The sequence below is a fragment of the Moesziomyces antarcticus genome (assembly GCF_000747765.1).
Source record: "Moesziomyces antarcticus DNA, scaffold: scaffold_v10013, strain JCM 10317, whole genome shotgun sequence".
Taxonomy (NCBI): Eukaryota; Fungi; Basidiomycota; class Ustilaginomycetes; order Ustilaginales; family Ustilaginaceae; genus Moesziomyces; species Moesziomyces antarcticus.
Genome location: NW_014638997.1, coordinates 156,824 through 175,357, shown reverse-complemented (window position 1 = coordinate 175,357; position 18,534 = coordinate 156,824). Strand labels below are relative to the sequence as shown.

Below are 18,534 nucleotides of genomic sequence, written 5' to 3'. Positions count from 1 at the left end.
GACGATTCGGAAGAGAGCGAGTCTCGAGATGGAAGGATCCGTCTGAGCTGCCTGGCAGGCTTTGGCTTCTGGAGGGTGCGGCGTCGCTCGTCGCTCGTCTCCCAGGTCGCAGGCTAGGCTAGGCTTGGAAGCGCTGGGCCCACAACCCGATCACAAATCCACGCGCTGCCAGTCCAAGCCCACTCCTTCTCTCCTCTCCGTCGCCACCTACACCTCCATCCCCTCACCTCTTCTTTTCGACTAGGTTAGCCATCATCACCATGGCCAACTTGTTCAACAGTGCGCGAACTGCGTTCCGCGCAGCCGTCAACGGCTCGGCCGCCTCGGTAGGTATCCAGTCGCACCAGCAGCCCATGCCTCCGTCTCGCCGCATTTCCGACCATTCGCACTCCTCGACAGCCGTCACCATTGGCAGTCCGTTTTACAAAGATCCTCCGGCATAGGCCGAGATGGCGTGAAAGGAGGAGGAGAGCAGCGTTGTGGCGACGGAAGCACACGCCGGATCGCCAGCGCACTACTCGCGCTCACATGGACAACACGATACATCGAGTAGCAATCATCAGCATCCGACTCTATCCTATTGAGCCAGCACGCGCATCGTCACCCGAACAGCGCGCCCAGCAATTGCAGTCTTCATCCGCACAGAATGGTGGCATTGACTCGCTTCCCTATCCTCGGGTCATTGCGGTCAAGTCCAGACCCGTCATCGTCATCACGATGGGCTGTCGAGACGAGATGGTGAAGGCTGAAAGGCTTGATATCATTCTCGCCGGACACGCGGATGGCACACATCGCACCGCCACAGCCTATCTGAACAGCGACGCTCCGACTAGCTGGGCTGCATCTTTTCACACACTCGATCTGCCACGCACAGACGCACTGACTTCCAACTTGCTCGCCTTTCCATCCCACAGGTCCGCAATGCGTCGACACACGCTGCTCCCAACGCCTCGCAGTCGTTCCTCACCTCGCGATCGTCGGCCATCGCCGCCACCGCCGTCGCCGCCGGCTCGGTCGCCTGGTACAGCCACCTGTACGGCACGCTCCCCTTCCTGGACACCGCCAGCGCCAACATGGCCGACGAGGGTCTCCACCCACCCAAGTACCCCTGGTCGCACTCGGGTGTCTTTGAGACTTTCGACCACGCCTCGATCCGACGTGGCTACCAGGTGTACCGCGAGGTCTGCTCGTCGTGCCACTCACTCGACCGCATCGCCTGGCGCAACCTCGTGGGTCAGTCGCACACCGTCGACGAGGCCAAGGCCATGGCCGAGGAGGTCGAGTACGAGGACGGCCCCGACGACGAGGGCTCCATGTTCCAGCGTCCCGGCAAGCTCGCCGACTACATGCCGCGCCCTTACGCCAACGACGAGGCGGCTCGCGCTGCCAACGCCGGTGCGCTGCCGCCTGATCTCAGCCTGATGGTCAAGGCGCGTCACGGCGGTGCCGACTACATCTTTGCGCTGCTCACGGGCTACACCGACCCTCCGGCGGGCGTCAAGGTGCAGGACGGCCTGAACTACAACTCGTACTTCCCCGGCACCCAGATCGCCATGGCGCGCGTGCTGTACGACGGCCTGGTCGACTACGAGGACGGCACGCCCGCCACCACGTCGCAGATGGCCAAGGACGTGGTGACGTTCCTGCACTTCTGCGCCGAGCCCGAGCACGACACGCGCAAGAAGATGGGCATGCAGGCGGTGATTGTGCTCTCGTCACTCACCGCGCTCTCGCTCTGGGTCAAGCGCTTCAAGTGGGCAGGCATCAAGAGCCGCAAGATCATTTACAACCCGCCCTCGGCTCACTAAGCGTCGGAGAAGGATCGATCTCCGGGTGCTGTTGTGCGCCACTTTTTCGCAGTTGAATATACTCCATCTTTACACCGAGGCCGGGTCAGAATTCGATGATCGAGTGGGGTGGATGGCGAGTGTGGGGATGTGAATAGGAGGCAGGTGCGAGTGGATGAGGCCGGCAAGGACTGGAGACTTTCGGTCGACCGGGGCAAGCTCACACCGACGAGGCCGACTTGCCGCTCATCAGCCGTCAGCCATCAGGGGTCTGTACGGGGGGTGGACCGGCTTGCTTTTGACATTCAGAACACTTCTCAGGGTGGACGGCTGTGTCGGCCCTTTTGTGAATCGCGTGGGGCTGACGGTTGCCCATCTCAGAGATGCCTCCGCTGATTGTGCCATGTGGAACCCGCCGACACCACGGGTCTTGTCCGCATCTGCACTGCACCAATCTTTGCGTCTAGCATCACCTGAACCGAATGCAGATCGTCACCCAATCACGCCAAAGGGCAAATCACGATCTCAACTCAAAAAAATTCCAACTCGTCATGAGAAAAAGACGCCAGTGTTGATCATTCCATCATGCCCAGCTAGCAAGCGGCGTGCACAGATGAAGGTAGAAATACAGCGGAGCCTAAAGTGTGAGGAGTGCGAGGCGGCCAAGGGACCCGCACGAGCTAACGAGCAAGCCAGCCTTGGTCGACGCCTCTATATTTTTGGGTGGGGGTTGAAGGTCACAAGGTGGACGCGAGGAACGAGGACGGAAGAAGCGTTTAGTCGAAGAGACCGAAGCCCATGTCGTCGTCGGACTCCTCCTTCTCCTCCTCCTTCTTCTCCTCCTCCTTGGCGGCGGCGGCACCACCAGCGGCGGCAGCAGCGCCACCGGCAGCAGCGGCAGGGGCGGCGCCACCGGCGGGGACCGAGGCGAGCTTCTCCTGACCCTCGGCGATGAGGGTGTTGATGTCCTTGCCGTTGAGCTCCTCGATGAGCTTGTCGAGACGCTCCTGCTCGGCCTCGACACCGACGGTCTCGAGGAGAGCCTTGATGTCGGCGGCCGAGGGCGACTCCTTACCGCCGAGGGTGAGGAGGAGGTAGGCTGCAATGTGCTTCATTTTGTCTGAAAGTAGGGGGAGAAAGTGTTGAAAGAGAAAAAAAGTGCCGGCCGCAAATCCGCAAAGGGCTTTGATCCAAGAGGAAGACTTGTGGACTGCAGACACCCGATTTTCCCAAAACAACAGCCAGTGGTTAGCGACCGATTCCGACAGAGCTTTCTATATCGACCGCAGAGGGGGGTTCATAACGACGGCGGAGGCAGCGGCAGCAGCAGCAAGCAGCAGCACTTGCAGGGGCGGCAACGAGTACAGCCAACAAAATTGCCAATGCAGATGTACGACTTGGCATGTGCTGGACCGCGATCGTCTACGGCAACGATGCGGACGTCGGCATGTGCGCTACGATCCGTTCATGATACTGGCCCCGTCGTTCCAACCGTTGCTTCGTTACCCCAGCTCTAGGTTTGGGCAAAGTCGATGCTGCGTCCTCACGGTGTCCCAACGTGGTCGATATGGCCAGTCCGTTGTGCCAACGTCGTGGCGATGTTGTCGCGCATGCTGCGTGCTGTGCTCGTCGTGGTAATAGCCTCTCTGCGTTCGCATAGGTGGATCAACTTACCTAGGTACTTGTGAAAAAGTTTGGTGGAGAGAAAGAAGGTGAGCTGCGATGATCTCGGAACTCGACATGCACCTCCTGACGCTGCCCACTGTCGCTGGCTCACCCAGGCTTGCAGCTTGGCGGCGTCCGGAATTGGCCCAGCTCTCTCTACGCTTCCCAGCCAGCTGCGGCCTCTCACAGTGGGGTCGGGTGGCAGCGCTCTCTTGCCTCTCTGGGCTGGCGGCCAGGCTCGGAATTTCCCAACGCGCCCATCGGAGCCGAAGCTGGCGCAAGTTTTGTCGAGCCAGCAGCACTGAGGAGGGAGCGTGGGAACTTTTGTCCATCTCTGCGCCAAACTCGAATTTCGAGTGCGAATCGACGAGGCAGCAGAGCGCCCACTCGAAATTTGGCAGGGCCGTCTGTCCAGTTTGGAGCCAAGTGGACCACGACCAGCCAGGCGCAACGAGTCTCGCCGAGCGCGCCAGAATCTGACCTCGCTGCCCTGGCAAGATGGGTGCAGCAGCGCGCGGCGGCCTCGAGGCTCGAGCGGCTGAGACTCAGACCCAGCGTCCCCAGCGCCAGAACTGAAGGCAGCCGGCGCGCGGGAAATGCTCGAGGCAGCTCCTGGCTCTCTGCAGGGCCCTGTCCGCAGCGCTCTCGAGAGCAGAGCGCGCGCTGGGCAGACTTGGACGTTGCGTCGCCGTCATTCTACCTTCTTCCTCCTCACCATCAAGATTGCCCAACATGTAAGTAGCAACATGCTGCTCGATGCGTGCCACGCTTCTGGATCCGATACGACACACTTCACGACACCACGCTACGCCCATCGCGCCGACACACGCGCCATCATCCCGCATTCCAGAGCGGCTACACATTGCACACGGCTCTATCGTCGGGGAATCATCGTTCGGAAACTCTGTCGACACAATCTACCATAAACAACCAGCACTCGACATCTCCAACGTGCAATCGACCCGGCCACATCGTGTGTCTTGACGAATGCTAGCGATGTTACAGATACACGTTTCAATTCGTGTCTGTCTGCACCCGTCAACAAGCCCAACTCCAGGCTCGTAATGGGGACATGGCATCGCAACTTGTCTTCTGTGTACAATCGACGACCGCATTTGCTGCATCGTTCTAATTGGCACTGCACCAACATCCCAGTCGCACTGGCGTAGCATCTTCGACACTTAACCAATTTGCAACTCGCTGCGATCGTTTCATGTCCGCCTCTCACCACAGCCTGGATTTCGCCTCACTACACCATCGCTCTTATTCGACCCAGAAGCATGTCACGCATTGCACCGTCCGCCCCTGCTTCGCAGTATGCAATCGAGCAATCAGACTGACATCACCACTCGTTTCCACTTGCAGGGATGACTACGACGCCGCCGCCGCTGCCGAGCTCAAGCGCAAGCGAACTTTCCGCAAGTTCACCTACCGTGGTATCGAGCTCGACTCGCTGCTCGACATGACCAACGAGGACTTCATGCAGGTCGTCCACGCCCGTGCCCGCAGAAAGTTCCAGCGCGGCCTTAAGCGCAAGCCCATGGGCCTCATCAAGCGCCTGCGCAAGGCCAAGGCCGAGTGCCAGCCCAACGAGAAGCCCGCCATGGTCAAGACGCACCTGCGTGACATGATCATCGTGCCCGAGATGATCGGCTCCGTCGTCGGCATCTACACCGGTCGCTTCTTCGTCAACACCGAGATCAAGCCCGAGATGGTCGGCCACTACCTCGGCGAGTTCGCCATGACCTACATCCCCACCCGCCACGGCGCCAAGGGTAAGGGTGCCACCGTCGACCGCTTCCTCCCCATCCGATAAACGTCTCCTCTTCTCCCCCCGCTCCAAACGGGACTCGCGCTGGTCCTGCCTTTTTGCAATGTCGTTTTGATCTTGCAGCGGTCCAGCCATGTACTTTTCTCCTCGAGTCCACATCCGATCCCTCCTCGAGCTACGTGGACAGCTCAAACCACACCCCCCCAAAAAACGAATCTCAAAACGAGCATAGCATCCTATTCTCTTGTCTGCATAGTGTGCGTAGATTCTGAAGATTGCCGTGGTGCTGAGATCCGAGCTCGAGCACTCGCAATGTTTGCGCTGAAGGGTCGCACGTTGAGAATGTGCGCGATCGACATCGAGTACGGGTCTGGCACGCCCAACGCAGCATGCCAAAGTGTACCAGACGCCTTTTTTGGTCGTACGCGGCAGCTCACAGCGACGTTCAGACAACAATGCAGACACACGCAACAAAGAGTGATGTTACAACACGACCCTATCCCGCGTGGGGGCGAGGTCGATGGTATTGCAAATGCATATACGCAGGCGAGTCGTCTAATGCAACGGATCTCGCCAGGATAACTTTTGGGGTTGGGTGTGTGTGGGTGTGTGTGGGTGTGTGTGGGTGTGTGTGTGGGGGATGCAAAGAGAAAAAGAGAGAGGGACAAATGAAGCCAAGAAGGTGCCTATGAAACCGCAAGATGCCGTGGCGCAGACGTTTAAAGCTCGGCGCCGGCCTTGAAGGCGGCGATCTTGTCGGCGATCTTGGCCTTGCGCTGCTCGTAGGTGAGCCTGGTGGCCTTGTACTTCTTGGACTCGGCGGCCCAGTCCTTGGACTTGTCCGAGGCGGTGAACGAGGGGTCCTCGCGGATCTTCTCGAAAGCCTCGGTCCACATGTCCTCGAGGTCCTCGGAGCCGACCTCCTGCTCGAGGGCGGTGGAGAACTGCTTCTTGAAGCGCTCGTCATCCTCCTCCTCGAGCGACTCCATGTACTCGGCAACGTGGCCGCCGTAGATGTACGAGCGCAGCAGCTCGGCGTCGAGCTCCTTGGCCTCGGGGTCGTAACCGGGGAATCGCTTCTCCGAGTGGGGGATGAAGATACCGCCGTCCGAGGCACCCTTGAGGGCACCAAAGACACGCGAACCAGTCGAGGTGCGCTTCAGACCAACATCGAGGAAGCACTTGAAGGGACGGGGCTCGTCGTCACCGAGAGCCTCGACCTCGGCCATCTCACCATCGGGCTCGGTGACACCCTCGTACTTGTCAGCAAGACCGAGGATGGTGAGCGCACGACGGGCAACGAGCAGACCGGTGGCGTAGGCGGCGGTCCAGTTGGCAAGACCGGTCTTGACACCGTAGCGGGGGAGCTCCTTGGACGAGGCCTGGGTGAGGACGTAGTCGCCGGCGATCTTGGCGTGCACGATCTGGCAGGTGACGTAGCGGTTGGAGAAACGCACGACAAGGCGGTACTTGGGCGCGTTGTACTTGTTCTTGGCCTGCGACACGAGACGCTTGCGCGCGTAGTAGTCGGTGCGGCCCTCGCGACGGCGGCGGTACTTGACCTGGTAGCGCGAGAAGTAGGCGTTGGACTTGACAGTCTTAACGAACGGCTGTGGATGTGCATGATAGCAGTGGTGGGTGTAAGTTGGCGTTCTGATTGCGTCTGCTTGCTCTGCTGGTCGTCTAGCAACGGCGTTATCATCGGGTGGGGCTGATATGCTCCGCAAAGGTTGGTTGCTCCGTCATGGTCCTGACATGCAGCTTCACCTTTGACAGGTCTTTGCGCTGCCATTTGCCGATGCATTCCAGAGATAGCGCTCCAACGTGTTGCGACGTAGCCCACCGTGATGCTGCCGGATGTTGCTAGATGCCGACCGTGTCAACTTACCATCTTGGATTCTTGAGGCTGATGCTTCAGGCTTGGTGTTCAGGAAGACAGATGGCGGCGACGGGCTCGAGGATGGACCCGAGCTGGGCTCGCTGCGCTGCGCTGCGCTGCCTGCCGCTGCCTTCCGCTGCCTCACCGCTCTTGTCCCAGTTGCAGCCCAAAGGACTTGGCGCTCCCGAGGCCCAGCTGGGCTCTCCTAACATGGCCAGCTCGAGCGTCCGTTGCTCTGAGACTCGCTGCGGGCCCTCTCCTGCGCCGCCGCTGCCCAGCTGAGCTCGCCGCCTTGGGGCCACTTGGAAGTATTCGCAAAAATCTCGAAAATCTCGAAAATCAGCGGCACCGAAAAGCTCGGCCGAGGTCTGCAATGTTTCATCAAATCAAGCGAGGCTGGGCAAAAGAGCAGTGTCCAAGTCACGTGTAGCTTCGTCAAGACACAGCGACGGCCAGCTCGCTGTTGGTCGAGGCCAAAGAGTGGGCCAGCTTCTAGAGAGACAGCCAGTGAGCGCCTGGGACCACAGACTGGCCACCCAGTGGCAGATGGCGGCCTGAAAAATTGCCAAAGTCATGTTAGCTGTGCCTTCGACGGCTGAGGTCTGGACTGGACTAAACCGGCGCCAGCCAGAGCAGGCGCAAGGCTGGTAGCAGTTGGTCGTCGTCGCTGCACTTCCTTCTCGACACCCTACGACTTCGTCATCAAGAATCATTCAAGGTAAGGCGCTACACCTCATACACCTCTCAGAATCGACACCAGAACAACCACGAACGCAGCCAGCCACCATCGCATCAGCACCACCAACTTTCGCCATCGACACCGCTCCGATACGCACGCTACTCAGAGATGTAAGGACCGTCGCAGACGTGGACCAACAACATCGACGGCCTGGATACATTCGACCCTCGAAGGATCGCTTGGAGATCACAATCATGCATCCGACAATATCAGCATCGTTACCTTCTCGCGTCAGCACGATTCGCGGCCTCGCCCTCGACATCCTTGGCTTTGCTGCGTTCTGGGACGTTTAGTACCCTTGTCCTCTGCTCATCTGCCGAGTTGTAGTAGCGATGCCGATCAGTCTCTCGACTGGTCGCTGCGCGAACCGCTCGCGGATGTGGTGGCGGCAAGGCGTCGACCTTTTGAGTCCCCCTTCACGATTGCTTGAAAGCTCGTGCTGACCGTGCTTACGCACTCTTTTTCTTTCTCGACTTTTTCTCTCTCTCTCTCTCGTCCAACGCACCAACTTGCACCGTTTCTGCGCGACTCGATACAGATGGGTGCCTACAAATACGTCGAGGAGCTCTACAAGAAGAAGCAGAGCGATGTGCTCCGTTTCCTTCTCCGCGTTCGGTTAGTATCCGACCCGCCGCGCCCCACCGCCAGCACCAGCACCATTTATCTTCGCCGCTCTCGTCGCCGCCATTTGCCCGCTACTCTGCTGCTGCCACGTTGGTTCAAAGAGCTTGTCCTGCACAGCGGCAAGGCAGATCGACGCACCGCATGTGGCTCAATGTGGCAATGGAGGAGATCGTGTCCTTGGGGTTCAGCCGTCGCCAATGACGCTCTGGCTCTCATTGGCACGTTTCTCCTACTGCGTGCGCAAGCCCAGCTACATGCCGCACGTCTTTCGTCCTGTCCTGCGCGGCACATGCTAGCATCGGGATTGGGGGCTCTGGCTTACAGCAGACGAGCACGCATGCGAAGATGGATGGAGCGATGTTGGGGGGAACGCAACCGCCACGACATCCTGATCATCTCATACTGACACTCACCACCCTGTCACTTTTCGACTCTTTTAGATGCTGGGAGTACCGCCAGCTCAACGTGATCCACCGCGCTTCGCGCCCTTCGCGTCTTGACAAGGCGCACCGTCTTGGCTACAAGTCGAAGCAGGGCTACGTTATCTACCGCATCCGTGTGCGCCGTGGTAACCGCAAGAAGCCCGTTCCCAAGGGTGCCACCTACGGCAAGCCCGTTCGCCAGGGTGTGAACCACCTCAAGTACCAGCGTTCGCTGCGTGCCACCGCTGAGGAGCGTGTGGGCCGCAAGTGCTCCAACCTGCGCATCCTCAACTCGTACTGGATCAACCAGGACGGTGTGTACAAGTACTTTGAGGTCATCGCCGTTGACCCTCAGCACAAGGCCATCCGCCGCGACCCGCGCATCAACTGGATCGCCAAGGCCGTTCACAAGCGCCGCGAGTGCCGTGGCCTCACCGCCACCGGCAAGAGGAGCCGTGGCCAGGGCAAGGGTCACCGCTACAACAAGACCCAGGGCGGCGGCAAGAACGCCACCATCCGCAAGCGCGACACCCTCCAGCTGCGTCGTTACCGTTAAAGAGCGTTGGCGCGCACCCTTTGTGGCGCGATCGCTGTTTTTCTGGTTCCTTCCCGCTGGCTTTACGACATTTCACCTTGCATCCACTCCCCTTTTACCACATTCATCCCGTGTATTCTTCACACCCCGGGGCATCACCCACCCAAAAAATTCCACTCCTCTGGTTCAGAGATCACTACCAAACATTGTCGTTCGTGCGGGTGTGTTGTATTGCTAGTCTACGATTTGTGCCATGCTGTCGAGTCCAAAGGTTGCTGTCAGTTGCTGATGCAAAGCAGGTCTAGGAGGGATGGGGACTTACAGGGCAGCTATTGCCGAGGGGCGTTTGCGTTTTCGGCGTGCGGTGGTTGATGGTGTGGCGCTGAGTGCGCGCGCATCGGTGCTCGCCGGCTCTTCTGTCTTGACTGCAGCAGCAGCCGGGGTTGCAGCAGCGCTGTTGGGGCGTGCTTTCCGCTTTCTACGTCGACGTTGACGCTCGTAGTCGGACAGACCGGACTCGTCGGGATCCGATCCGCTCTGCGTGTGTGTATGCTGTGTTTGCTGTGTTTGCGGCGTCTGCTTTGCGGCTGCTTGCTGCTGTGACGTCGCTTCCGTCCAGGTGTTTGGCACATCAACCTCGGCCACATCGGCATCTAGATCGTAGTCGCCCCACAGCGCATCTGGCGTTCCATTCGTCGTCTGCGAGTCCTTGCCCAACGACGCCGTGAGCACGGGGGTGACATTGTGAACTTGCGAGCACTGCATCACCGCTCTTTGCGCTGGAGTGGGCAAACTCGATCCATGCTCTTTCCCACTTGATGCGTGTTGGTTCTTCCGTCGTTGATCTGCCCTAGCGCGGCGGAGTAAGCACTTGTATCTGATCCACTTTTTCATCCACTGTACCATCCTTTCCGCCCTCTCCTTCTCCCCCTCAGGAACCGCATTTGGACTCGTCACGAGCTTGACCCCACCAAACCAGACCGGTTCTCCCATACTCGACACCACCTCGAACCCCTTCACATCCAGAACCATCGCATACTGTCCGGGTCGATACGGACCCCCTGTCGTATGCATCTGAACCCTTGCCACCGTGATCTTGACATTGGTCATGGTGACCAATGCGCCCTTGAGCGCCGTAAAGCTGATCGGCCGGTCGTGCTGGAACCGGTCTACCTGGGTCCGCGAGAAGCGTGCTGCGATACAGTGCGTTCGGTCCCCCACGAGCGCCCAGATGTCGGTGCTTGCCTGCGATGTCCGGAACGTTAGGAACCGCAACAGCTGCACCCGATTGCCCCGAACGTAAGGAAGGTCCGCAAGGTCGAACCCACCCTCGAGCGCCTCGATCGCCTGAGAGGCACAGTGCGAAAAGAGCCAGCTCTTGACACTCTCACTCATCGCCAAATGGTGGCCAGCAAGCAAACAAAGCGTTGAGAAAGACCAACACCTCGTACAAATCCGCGCACGCGCGTCAAAAATGTGGAATTTACACGACACGCCCCCCCGCGCGCCTGCCCCCAAATGCCACCACTCGTTACCACTCCTCTGCAACGTCCAAAGCCCGCGCTCGTACCACACCAGTCCTTTCAGCAAAGCGTGAGATCGACGCCGATGCAACCAAGAATGGTAGGAGTCAAGCACCCAGAGGAGAGATGGCGCTGTAAATGTGGAAACGAGACGGAGCCAGAAAAAAAAAATCAAGGGACAAGCGCCCTGTGGGGGTCGAACCCACGACCTCGTCTTTAATAGGTCCTACAAAGGAATCCCGCAGGAATCCGTTCGGTAAAGTAGGAGAGACACGCGCTACCACTACGCCAAGAGCGCTCAATCTTGGTCACCTAACACTGCAGTGCATACATATACGCATTGGTCTCGTTCACGTTTCCTTCACACGTCTCGCTCGCGATGCTTTGCCCTTCATACAACAACGATCATGACTTGGACAGACATGGTCGCACGAAAAATAGTTTCTATAAGGTGTAGGTGGTACTAAGGGCGTGGCGAGTGTGTCGCAGTATCGGAGCGTATCAGGTCTAGCGCCTCGGTGAGGTTGCCGTCGGTCTGCTGCATCGCAGCCATGAGGCGTGTTCTGGGCAGCGCACTGAGCGACGCCTGCAGCTCGGGCGGGAGATCGTTCCAGCCCTGTGCACTGCTGGGCGGCTGTTGCTGCTGGGCCTGTGCAGGAGGTGGCGGCTGTTCGTGCGGCTGTGCAGACCTTCTTCGGAGGAGGCTGGCGAGTCGGGGCATGCCGAGCGCGTTGCCGGGGCGGTTGAGGTTGGCGACGGTCGCCGAGTGTTCGGCCAAGCGCGCCTCCCGCACCGCCAACGTCGGGCGGTCTGGCCGTTCGACTCGCCACGAGCGCTGCGGTCTGCGTATCTCGCCCACCCATGGCGCGAGCACAAACGCCAAGATGCGGTACACGCGCACAGGCAGGCGGTACTTGTGCAGCCGCCGCAACGGTCCGCTTTTCGAGCGGTACGCCGCCGACACCATCATGCCCAGCACCGCCACAAACACACTCGACGTCCCCTGCGATACAGCCAGCAGCGCCGCAAGCGAGTACACCTCGATCGCCTGATCGCTCAGCTCGAGCTGCTCGATGCGCATCGACCACATGTGCGGGATGACGCGGTGGTACTGGAACAGCAGCGCAAACAGTGGCCCCCACGGCCCCGCTGGACTCCTCCCCACCACCACCCAGCTCCTCTCCACCTCCCTTTCCAGACCAGACTCCTGCGCACGATCGACCCGCAGAAACAGCAGCGAGCACGCAGCAAGCACCACGAACTGCACCGCCGTAAAGATCACCGTGACCACCGCGAGGAAGCTGGCATACTTGTACGTGCCGAACGTGCGCTCCACCTTGACGCCGGCGTTGTAGAAGAGCAGCAGCGCGAGGAAGAGCTCGGACGAGTTGCTGAATGCAAAGTGCTGCAGGAAGGGACGGTAGTACTGGTGGTGCGTGTCGAGATGCGGGTGGATCTGCAGGTGCACGAACGGCTTGAGCTGGAAGAGCGATGTGCACACCGAGGCTACCGCCAGCGTGATGAGCACGCCCTTGGTGACGGGTGCATGTGCGAAGCCGGCGATCATGTCTGCATCTCGATAAGTTCGTGCGCCACAGCTCGAGAGTGTCAATGGTGGTGGTGCAGGAAGAAGTGTCGCTTTTCGACGCAGGGGCCACCGCCCTTTTTTGGAGTGCCGGGACTCGGAGTTCTGGCTGAGCGGCGTGTGGAGTCGGATTTGGGCGCCCGATGGCACGCTGTCGTGTTCCACTCCACCTCTCTGTCTCTCGTGTCACTTCGATCAACGCTTGCTTGCTTTCACGCCTGTCTGTACTCCCGCATCTCGGCACACCCCTGCCACGGGCACCTTTCGCAGCATGCGTCGCGGTCCAGGCTTGGCGGCGCTCGACCGCTCTCTCCACTCCTCCACCGCGTACAACACGCTCGGCAACGACCTCACCGCCTCGCAGCTCACCGAGCTCCGCCAGCAGCTCGATCTCTTCAGCACCTCGCTGCGCCAATTCTCGAGCCAGCATCGCCATGAGATCCGCAAGAACGCCGAGTTCCGCCACGCGTTCCAGAAGATGTGCTACAGCATCGGTGTGGATCCGCTCTCGTCGTCCGCGCGCGGTGGCGGCGGGCTCGCGGGGCTGTGGAGCGACATGCTCGGCCTCGGTGACTGGCAATACGAACTCGGCGTACAGATCATCGACATCTGCGTCAGCACGCGCACCACCAACGGCGGCGTCATTGCAATGGACGACCTCATCCGCAGAGTCACCCTTCTCCGCACCGGATCCTCCGATGCCAAACAAGCTCCCGAGGTCACAGAGGACGACATCGTCAGAAGCATCAAGATGCTCGCACCACTAGGATGTGGGTATGAGGTATTCTCGCTCGGCAATGGCGACCAAAAGATGGTCCGGAGTGTGCCGAGGGAGCTGGACACGGATACGATGGTCGTTCTCAGCATCCTCCTCTCGGCTGACAGGAGTTCGGGCGAGCTGCCTTATCTCACCGAGGATGCGCTGGTCTCGGGACCCAAGGCACGCGGATGGTCGAGCGACCGTGCTCGCGCAGTGCTCCAGAACATGTCGCAAACAGAAGGCATGCTCTGGATCGACGAACAGTGCTTCCCACCCCGCTACTACTCGCTCGCCACCCTCCCCACCGCATGACCACCACTCACATTTCCTGCAGCCCTTGTTTTGGCTCATGTTGTATTTGTACTTTGATTCGATACCACCAACTCGGCTGTTCTCCATGTCGTTGTGCATGCTCTGCTCCTCGCTGTGGAACGACGTTCCTGGCTTGTCGAGGCTCGAGCTCCGACATGCGCGCGTGTGTGTGGGATCGACGTTCGTGCATCGCCGTCTCGGAGCGCACACAGACGGTTTGCTGCGTGCTCTTGTCCACGAGCTCGAGCGTATCTGGTGGGACACGCTGCGAAAACTCATACTCGTGTGCGATAATCAAGACCCGAGTTGAGCCGGAGACCGGTCATTTCCTGCATGCGGGGCTCCTCTGTTTGCTCAACGCCCGAATCGGACTGCTGATCCGCGTTTTCCATGCGTCCGCTTCGGGCCAGGATTGGCAGAATTCGCCGGTATTCGACACACCGGCATGCAGCTTCGCTTGTGCTTAGGCGAGGCCGTTTGCAACGAGCTGACCCGCACGCAAGCTCGAGACCTCGACAGAGTCATCTGAATACCGCTCCGACCGGACCGATGGACCAATGTTGTGCTGCTGCTTGGTACAACCCCCCACGCAATTCGGCTCGGCTACACAGTGCAAGCGAGCCAATGCGTCCATCTCGACCTCGTGGTGCGCGGCGGTTTGGTCAAGTAAGCTCCGTTGCGCTTGCCGAGATGCACCGCATCGCTCGTCGTCGCCGACCTGCTAGACACCGGTCTCCGCATGGCCATGAGGCATGCGGGGCATCTCTCCGGACCCCGACGTACCGCGTACAAATAGAAGCCTACCTGCAACGACCCTGATGTCCGTCCGCTCCAACTTTGCAGAGATACTCGACCATGGTACGATCATTTACGAGGCTGGCGCCCGTCCTCGCCGCGCTGTGCCTGGGCACAAGCCGGCTCTCTAGCGCTTTGCCCTCGCCTGCTGCGTCCGACGACATTGCGTCCTTGCTGCTGGCACGTCAGAGCGCCGACAACACCAGCGCGTCGGGCATCAACACGAACAACACGGCCGACTGCACCAACTGCACCAACCTGGGCAACTTCGCCAACCCAATTCCCGTGTCGTCGTTGGACCCGGTGGTGCAGGTGCGCAACGGCTCCTACGCGGGCATCACCATCGCCCCCATCGCGGCCGAGGCGACGCTCTCTGGCTTCGGCACCAACGGCACCCAAGAGGCCTTCCTCGGCATCCCCTACGCTCAGCAACCCGTCGACGAGCTGCGCTTCCAGAGACCTCGATCGCTCAACCAGAGCTGGCAGGACGTGCGTTCGGCCAAACGCTACTCGGAGCTGTGCTTCGGTGTAGGCACGGACGACGACTACCAACCGCCTTACGTCACCTACAAGCTCGGCGAGCGCTGCCTCACGCTCAATGTCGTGCGTCCCGCTCGGCAGGACGAAGCGAGCAAGCTGCCCGTATTCGTCTGGATCCACGGAGGCGGTTTCTCGTACGGCGGCTCGGGCGATAGGCGCTACAACGGCAGCTTCATCGTGGACAAGTCGGTCGAGTTGGGCCAGCCGCTCATGTACGTCAGCCTCAACTACCGTGTTCAGACGCTGGGCTTCCCCGTTGGCGACGAGGCGAGCCAGGCGGGCGTGCAGAACCTGGGCCTGTACGACCAGCGTCTTGCGCTGCACTGGATCCGCGAAAACATCGAGGCGTTTGGCGGTGACAAGGACAAGGTGACCATCGTCGGCGAGTCGGCGGGTGGCGCGAGCATGTACTTCCACCTCGCCGCGTACGGCGGCCGCGACGACAAGCTCTTCCGTTCGGTCATCGCCGAAAGCGCCTACTACGCCACGGGGCTCGATACGGCCAACAACACGGCGAGTCGAAACGACCAGTGGACCTCGCTCGCGCAGTACGCCGGATGTGGATCCAACAGCACGCTCGAGTGTCTACGCAGCGTGCCGCTCGAAACGATCAAGCAGTGGAGCATCAACAACACAGAGCTGTCCATCTTCAACCCCGTCGTCGATGGCGATCTGGTGGCCAAGGATCTGCAGCAGTCGTTCCTCGTCGGCGACTTTGTCAAGACCGTACCCGTCGTACTCAACAACAACCTCGACGAGGGCATCTCCTTTGGTGTGCGTGGCGTCAACAACACGGCCGACATTGTGAGCGCTCTGGAGGAAAGTCAAGCGCTGCCAGATGGCTGGTCGACCCAGGATGCACTCCGCTCGCTGGCGCAGATCTATCCGGACAACGAGGACGTCTATCCGCCCTTCCAAGCCGGTGCAGGTCTGCTTCCCGCCACAGGTGGCGTCTTGGGTAAGAACGACCGTCGTTCGTGTGCGATCTTTGGCGATCTGCGCTTTGTGGGTCCTCGACGCCAGGCGACCGAGCTTCTGGCTCGCTCGTCACAGGCAGCCATCTACTCGTCGCGCTTCGACCAGGTCTCGTACAAGTCGCCGATCACAGCCGGGGCACAGCACTTCCAAGAGGTGGCATACGTCTTCCGCAACCCCCTCGACACGCAGAACGCGCTGGGCCCGTTGCGGAAGGACATTGCGCTCGCCAACGAGATCTCGGCGTACTGGATCAGCTTCGTGGCGAGTGGCGACCCGAACACGGCGCGAGACCAGGGCAAGCTAAGCGACGGAGCGCTGTACTGGCCCAAGTACGACGCCGACGGCGAGCGTAGCCAGGTAGCGTGGGTGCACGATGGGCTCGGACACCGTAGCTTTGTCACGCCCGACACGTACCGCCAACAAGGCATGCAGCTGTTGATGGCGCTCAGAAGTGGCACCTTCAAGCCCTCCGACTTTCACTCGAGCCACACCAAGCGTGACGAGCTGTGAGCTAGAAACAGTAGCGAGCGGCGAGGATGATGGTTTTGCCGTCGACAGCATCGTAGCGATTCGTGCTAGATCTGACATCTTTAATCGAAAAAAATCGCACCAAGCCCGCACCACACGACCTGACTGCATTTGTGCCTCAACGCCTTTCCGAAAGGGGCAGGAAAGCTGAGCGGAAAAGATATCGCCATCTGCAGCACTGCATGCAGCCTGCTCATCAGCTCGACAAGCCGGCTCAAGTTGCCAAGCTGGCAGAGCTTTAAGATATGCTCGTCACTCATCCGAGCTGGAGACAGCATGAGCGTGAGCCGAGAAACATGCTGTGTAGTGCGTTCAGGGGGGCTGGAGTTTGACGTGGCGAGAGCTGCGAGCTGGATGTGATGGCAGCGAGGTGACGCGGCCAAACGCAGCCGAGGTGCAATTGTGCAGAGTGACAGGGGGTGGAGCGGGCGTTGGAGCAGCCGAGTGCGCGCGTCGCTGCATGCAGCCCGTGCCGGCCTGAGCTCACTAGCGAGGGGCCCGTAAAAGACCCTTTTTTTTTGCCTCGCGCTTAGCGCCTGCGCCTGACTGCGGCGGCCCTTTTTTTTTGGGAGGAAGGCATCGGAGTCTGGACAGTCGGGCCTCGAGTGCGGCTCTGTTGGTCTTTCGAGAGGGCTGCCATCACTCTCGCTTTCACCGTCGCTACACTTTGGCATCGCAAAACCGGCCCTTCCGATTGCTCGTCATCACACCCTCTCGAGCAATCAACCCCAACATCAAATCGGAGCGGACCGCTGCCGACGACTTGACACAGTCACGCCGCGCTGAGAATACGCTATCGGCCCAACCATCGACTCAGCACCAACCTGCAGCTGCTCGACCAGCAATCTCGATCAGCAGCTTTAAACAGCATCGCTCAGCATGGCGCTCCTTCTACTGCACCTGCCCACGCTGGCGCTCAATGCCACGGCGACGCTCGTCTACCCGCTCTATTCCTCCTACAAGGCCGTCACCTCGTCCACCACCTCGCTCGCCGACATGGAGGTCTGGCTCGTCTACTGGTCCGTCTTTGCATGCTGGACGCTCTTCGAGTCGCTCTTTGGCTGGCTCTGGTCGTGGGTGCCCTTCTACTACGAGATCCGTCTCGTCTTCAACATCTGGCTCGTCGCGCCCCAGACCCGAGGCGCCACCTACATCTACACCGCCCACCTCCATCCTTTCCTTCAATCCAACCAGGAGCAGATCGATGCGCTGATCGAGGATGCCAAGCGCTCGCTCAAGGCCAAGGTGGACGCCTCGCTCGGTGGACTGTGGACCGCCTCGCTTGGCGCATCTGAGCAGCCCACCCCACCGCCGGCGCCGGGCAAAGAGGCTCGTCACCGCCCACCTGGTCCTGGATCCACACCCGCGCCTCCCACGCAGCACAATCCGGCTCAGGCACCCGCGTCGCTCTTTGGCAACCTGCTCAACAGGTATGCGCCCGTGGCCATCGCGAGCGCCAAGAACTTCCTCGAAAGCAAGGCCGCGCCACCCCACACCACCATGGCCTACTCCATCCCTGCGTCCGGCTCGGGCAATCTCAACGACCAGCGCGCGCGCGAGGCCGCCATGGTGCGACGAAGGCAGCTCGAGTCCCAACTGGCCGCACTCGACGCTTCCGGTGTCCCCTCGAGCACCTCGTCGAGCAGCAACAGCAGCGACGACGACAACAACAACGCCGCCGCCGGTGCTCCCGTCACAATGATCCACCCCAAGAATCCGCGAGCCTCGTTCGGCGCTGCCAATGCACAGGGAAGTCTGCGCAGCCGCATCGTCTCGGGCGGCGCACGACCCACGGTCAAGGCAGGCACCGCAATGGGAGAGTCGTACGACCTGCTCGACCAGAACGACCTCGGCCCGCATCCGCAACAAAGCCCGCGGGCAAAGAGGTCCAGCTGGATCCCATGGAGTCCCAACCCCAACAACAACCCTGGCTCCTAGTCTGGTTCGGACGCACTCGCACTTCTTGCGCACCCCGTACGCCGTGTCTTTCGCACTCTCTTGCACTCGTCGCTCCCTTCGCAGCCCTTGTAATCTATCTCTCTCGCACCGTCCCTCTCTTTCTCTCGAGCCAGGAATACCGACGCCTCTTCA

At 60.3% G+C, this 18,534-nt stretch overlaps 10 protein-coding genes and 1 non-coding gene across 11 annotated transcripts; 6 read left to right on the top strand and 5 right to left on the bottom strand.

The window, feature by feature from the left end:
* Positions 1–260: 260 nt before the first annotated feature.
* Positions 261–1,808, top strand: PAN0_013d4669 (ubiquinol-cytochrome c reductase cytochrome c1 subunit; the record flags this gene model as incomplete). Its single annotated transcript, XM_014799797.1, has 3 exons — positions 261–414; positions 554–687; positions 915–1,808. 3 exons carry the CDS (start codon positions 261–263, stop codon positions 1,806–1,808), a joined length of 1,182 nt encoding a protein of 393 aa, XP_014655283.1.
* A 755-nt stretch (positions 1,809–2,563) lies between these two features.
* Positions 2,564–2,902, bottom strand: PAN0_013c4668 (60S acidic ribosomal protein P2; the record flags this gene model as incomplete). The annotated part of the gene is made up of 1 exon (XM_014799796.1): positions 2,564–2,902. The coding sequence occupies one exon, from the start codon at positions 2,900–2,902 to the stop codon at positions 2,564–2,566; it is 339 nt and encodes a 112-aa protein (XP_014655282.1).
* A 1,146-nt stretch (positions 2,903–4,048) lies between these two features.
* Positions 4,049–5,268, top strand: PAN0_013d4667 (40S ribosomal protein S15; the record flags this gene model as incomplete). The annotated part of the gene is made up of 3 exons (XM_014799795.1): positions 4,049–4,186; positions 4,622–4,767; positions 4,818–5,268. 3 exons carry the CDS (start codon positions 4,049–4,051, stop codon positions 5,266–5,268), a joined length of 735 nt encoding a protein of 244 aa, XP_014655281.1.
* Positions 5,269–5,942: 674 nt separating this feature from the next.
* On the bottom strand, positions 5,943–7,114 carry PAN0_013c4666 (60S ribosomal protein L5; the record flags this gene model as incomplete). Its single annotated transcript, XM_014799794.1, has 2 exons — positions 5,943–6,833; positions 7,112–7,114. The coding sequence occupies 2 exons, from the start codon at positions 7,112–7,114 to the stop codon at positions 5,943–5,945; spliced, it is 894 nt and encodes a 297-aa protein (XP_014655280.1).
* A 48-nt stretch (positions 7,115–7,162) lies between these two features.
* Positions 7,163–9,443, top strand: PAN0_013d4665 (60S ribosomal protein L15; the record flags this gene model as incomplete). Its single annotated transcript, XM_014799793.1, has 6 exons — positions 7,163–7,327; positions 7,381–7,526; positions 7,730–7,951; positions 8,169–8,223; positions 8,380–8,735; positions 8,906–9,443. The coding sequence occupies 6 exons, from the start codon at positions 7,163–7,165 to the stop codon at positions 9,441–9,443; spliced, it is 1,482 nt and encodes a 493-aa protein (XP_014655279.1).
* A 297-nt stretch (positions 9,444–9,740) lies between these two features.
* On the bottom strand, positions 9,741–10,817 carry PAN0_013c4664 (uncharacterized protein; the record flags this gene model as incomplete). Its single annotated transcript, XM_014799792.1, has 1 exon — positions 9,741–10,817. One exon carries the CDS (start codon positions 10,815–10,817, stop codon positions 9,741–9,743), a length of 1,077 nt encoding a protein of 358 aa, XP_014655278.1.
* Positions 10,818–11,126: 309 nt separating this feature from the next.
* PAN0_t013c0002 lies at positions 11,127–11,243 on the bottom strand. The gene is made up of 2 exons: positions 11,208–11,243; positions 11,127–11,162 (listed from the first exon to the last, which is right to left on the bottom strand). It is a non-coding gene; the product is annotated as a tRNA-Arg (tRNA).
* A 165-nt stretch (positions 11,244–11,408) lies between these two features.
* Positions 11,409–12,512, bottom strand: PAN0_013c4663 (uba domain-containing protein ucp14; the record flags this gene model as incomplete). The annotated part of the gene is made up of 1 exon (XM_014799791.1): positions 11,409–12,512. One exon carries the CDS (start codon positions 12,510–12,512, stop codon positions 11,409–11,411), a length of 1,104 nt encoding a protein of 367 aa, XP_014655277.1.
* A 289-nt stretch (positions 12,513–12,801) lies between these two features.
* On the top strand, positions 12,802–13,602 carry PAN0_013d4662 (winged helix DNA-binding domain-containing protein; the record flags this gene model as incomplete). Its single annotated transcript, XM_014799790.1, has 1 exon — positions 12,802–13,602. One exon carries the CDS (start codon positions 12,802–12,804, stop codon positions 13,600–13,602), a length of 801 nt encoding a protein of 266 aa, XP_014655276.1.
* Positions 13,603–14,457: 855 nt separating this feature from the next.
* On the top strand, positions 14,458–16,425 carry PAN0_013d4661 (alpha/beta-hydrolase; the record flags this gene model as incomplete). Its single annotated transcript, XM_014799789.1, has 1 exon — positions 14,458–16,425. The coding sequence occupies one exon, from the start codon at positions 14,458–14,460 to the stop codon at positions 16,423–16,425; it is 1,968 nt and encodes a 655-aa protein (XP_014655275.1).
* An 897-nt stretch (positions 16,426–17,322) lies between these two features.
* On the top strand, positions 17,323–18,381 carry PAN0_013d4660 (receptor expression-enhancing protein 4; the record flags this gene model as incomplete). Its single annotated transcript, XM_014799788.1, has 1 exon — positions 17,323–18,381. One exon carries the CDS (start codon positions 17,323–17,325, stop codon positions 18,379–18,381), a length of 1,059 nt encoding a protein of 352 aa, XP_014655274.1.
* Between the last annotated feature and the right edge of the window lie 153 nt (positions 18,382–18,534).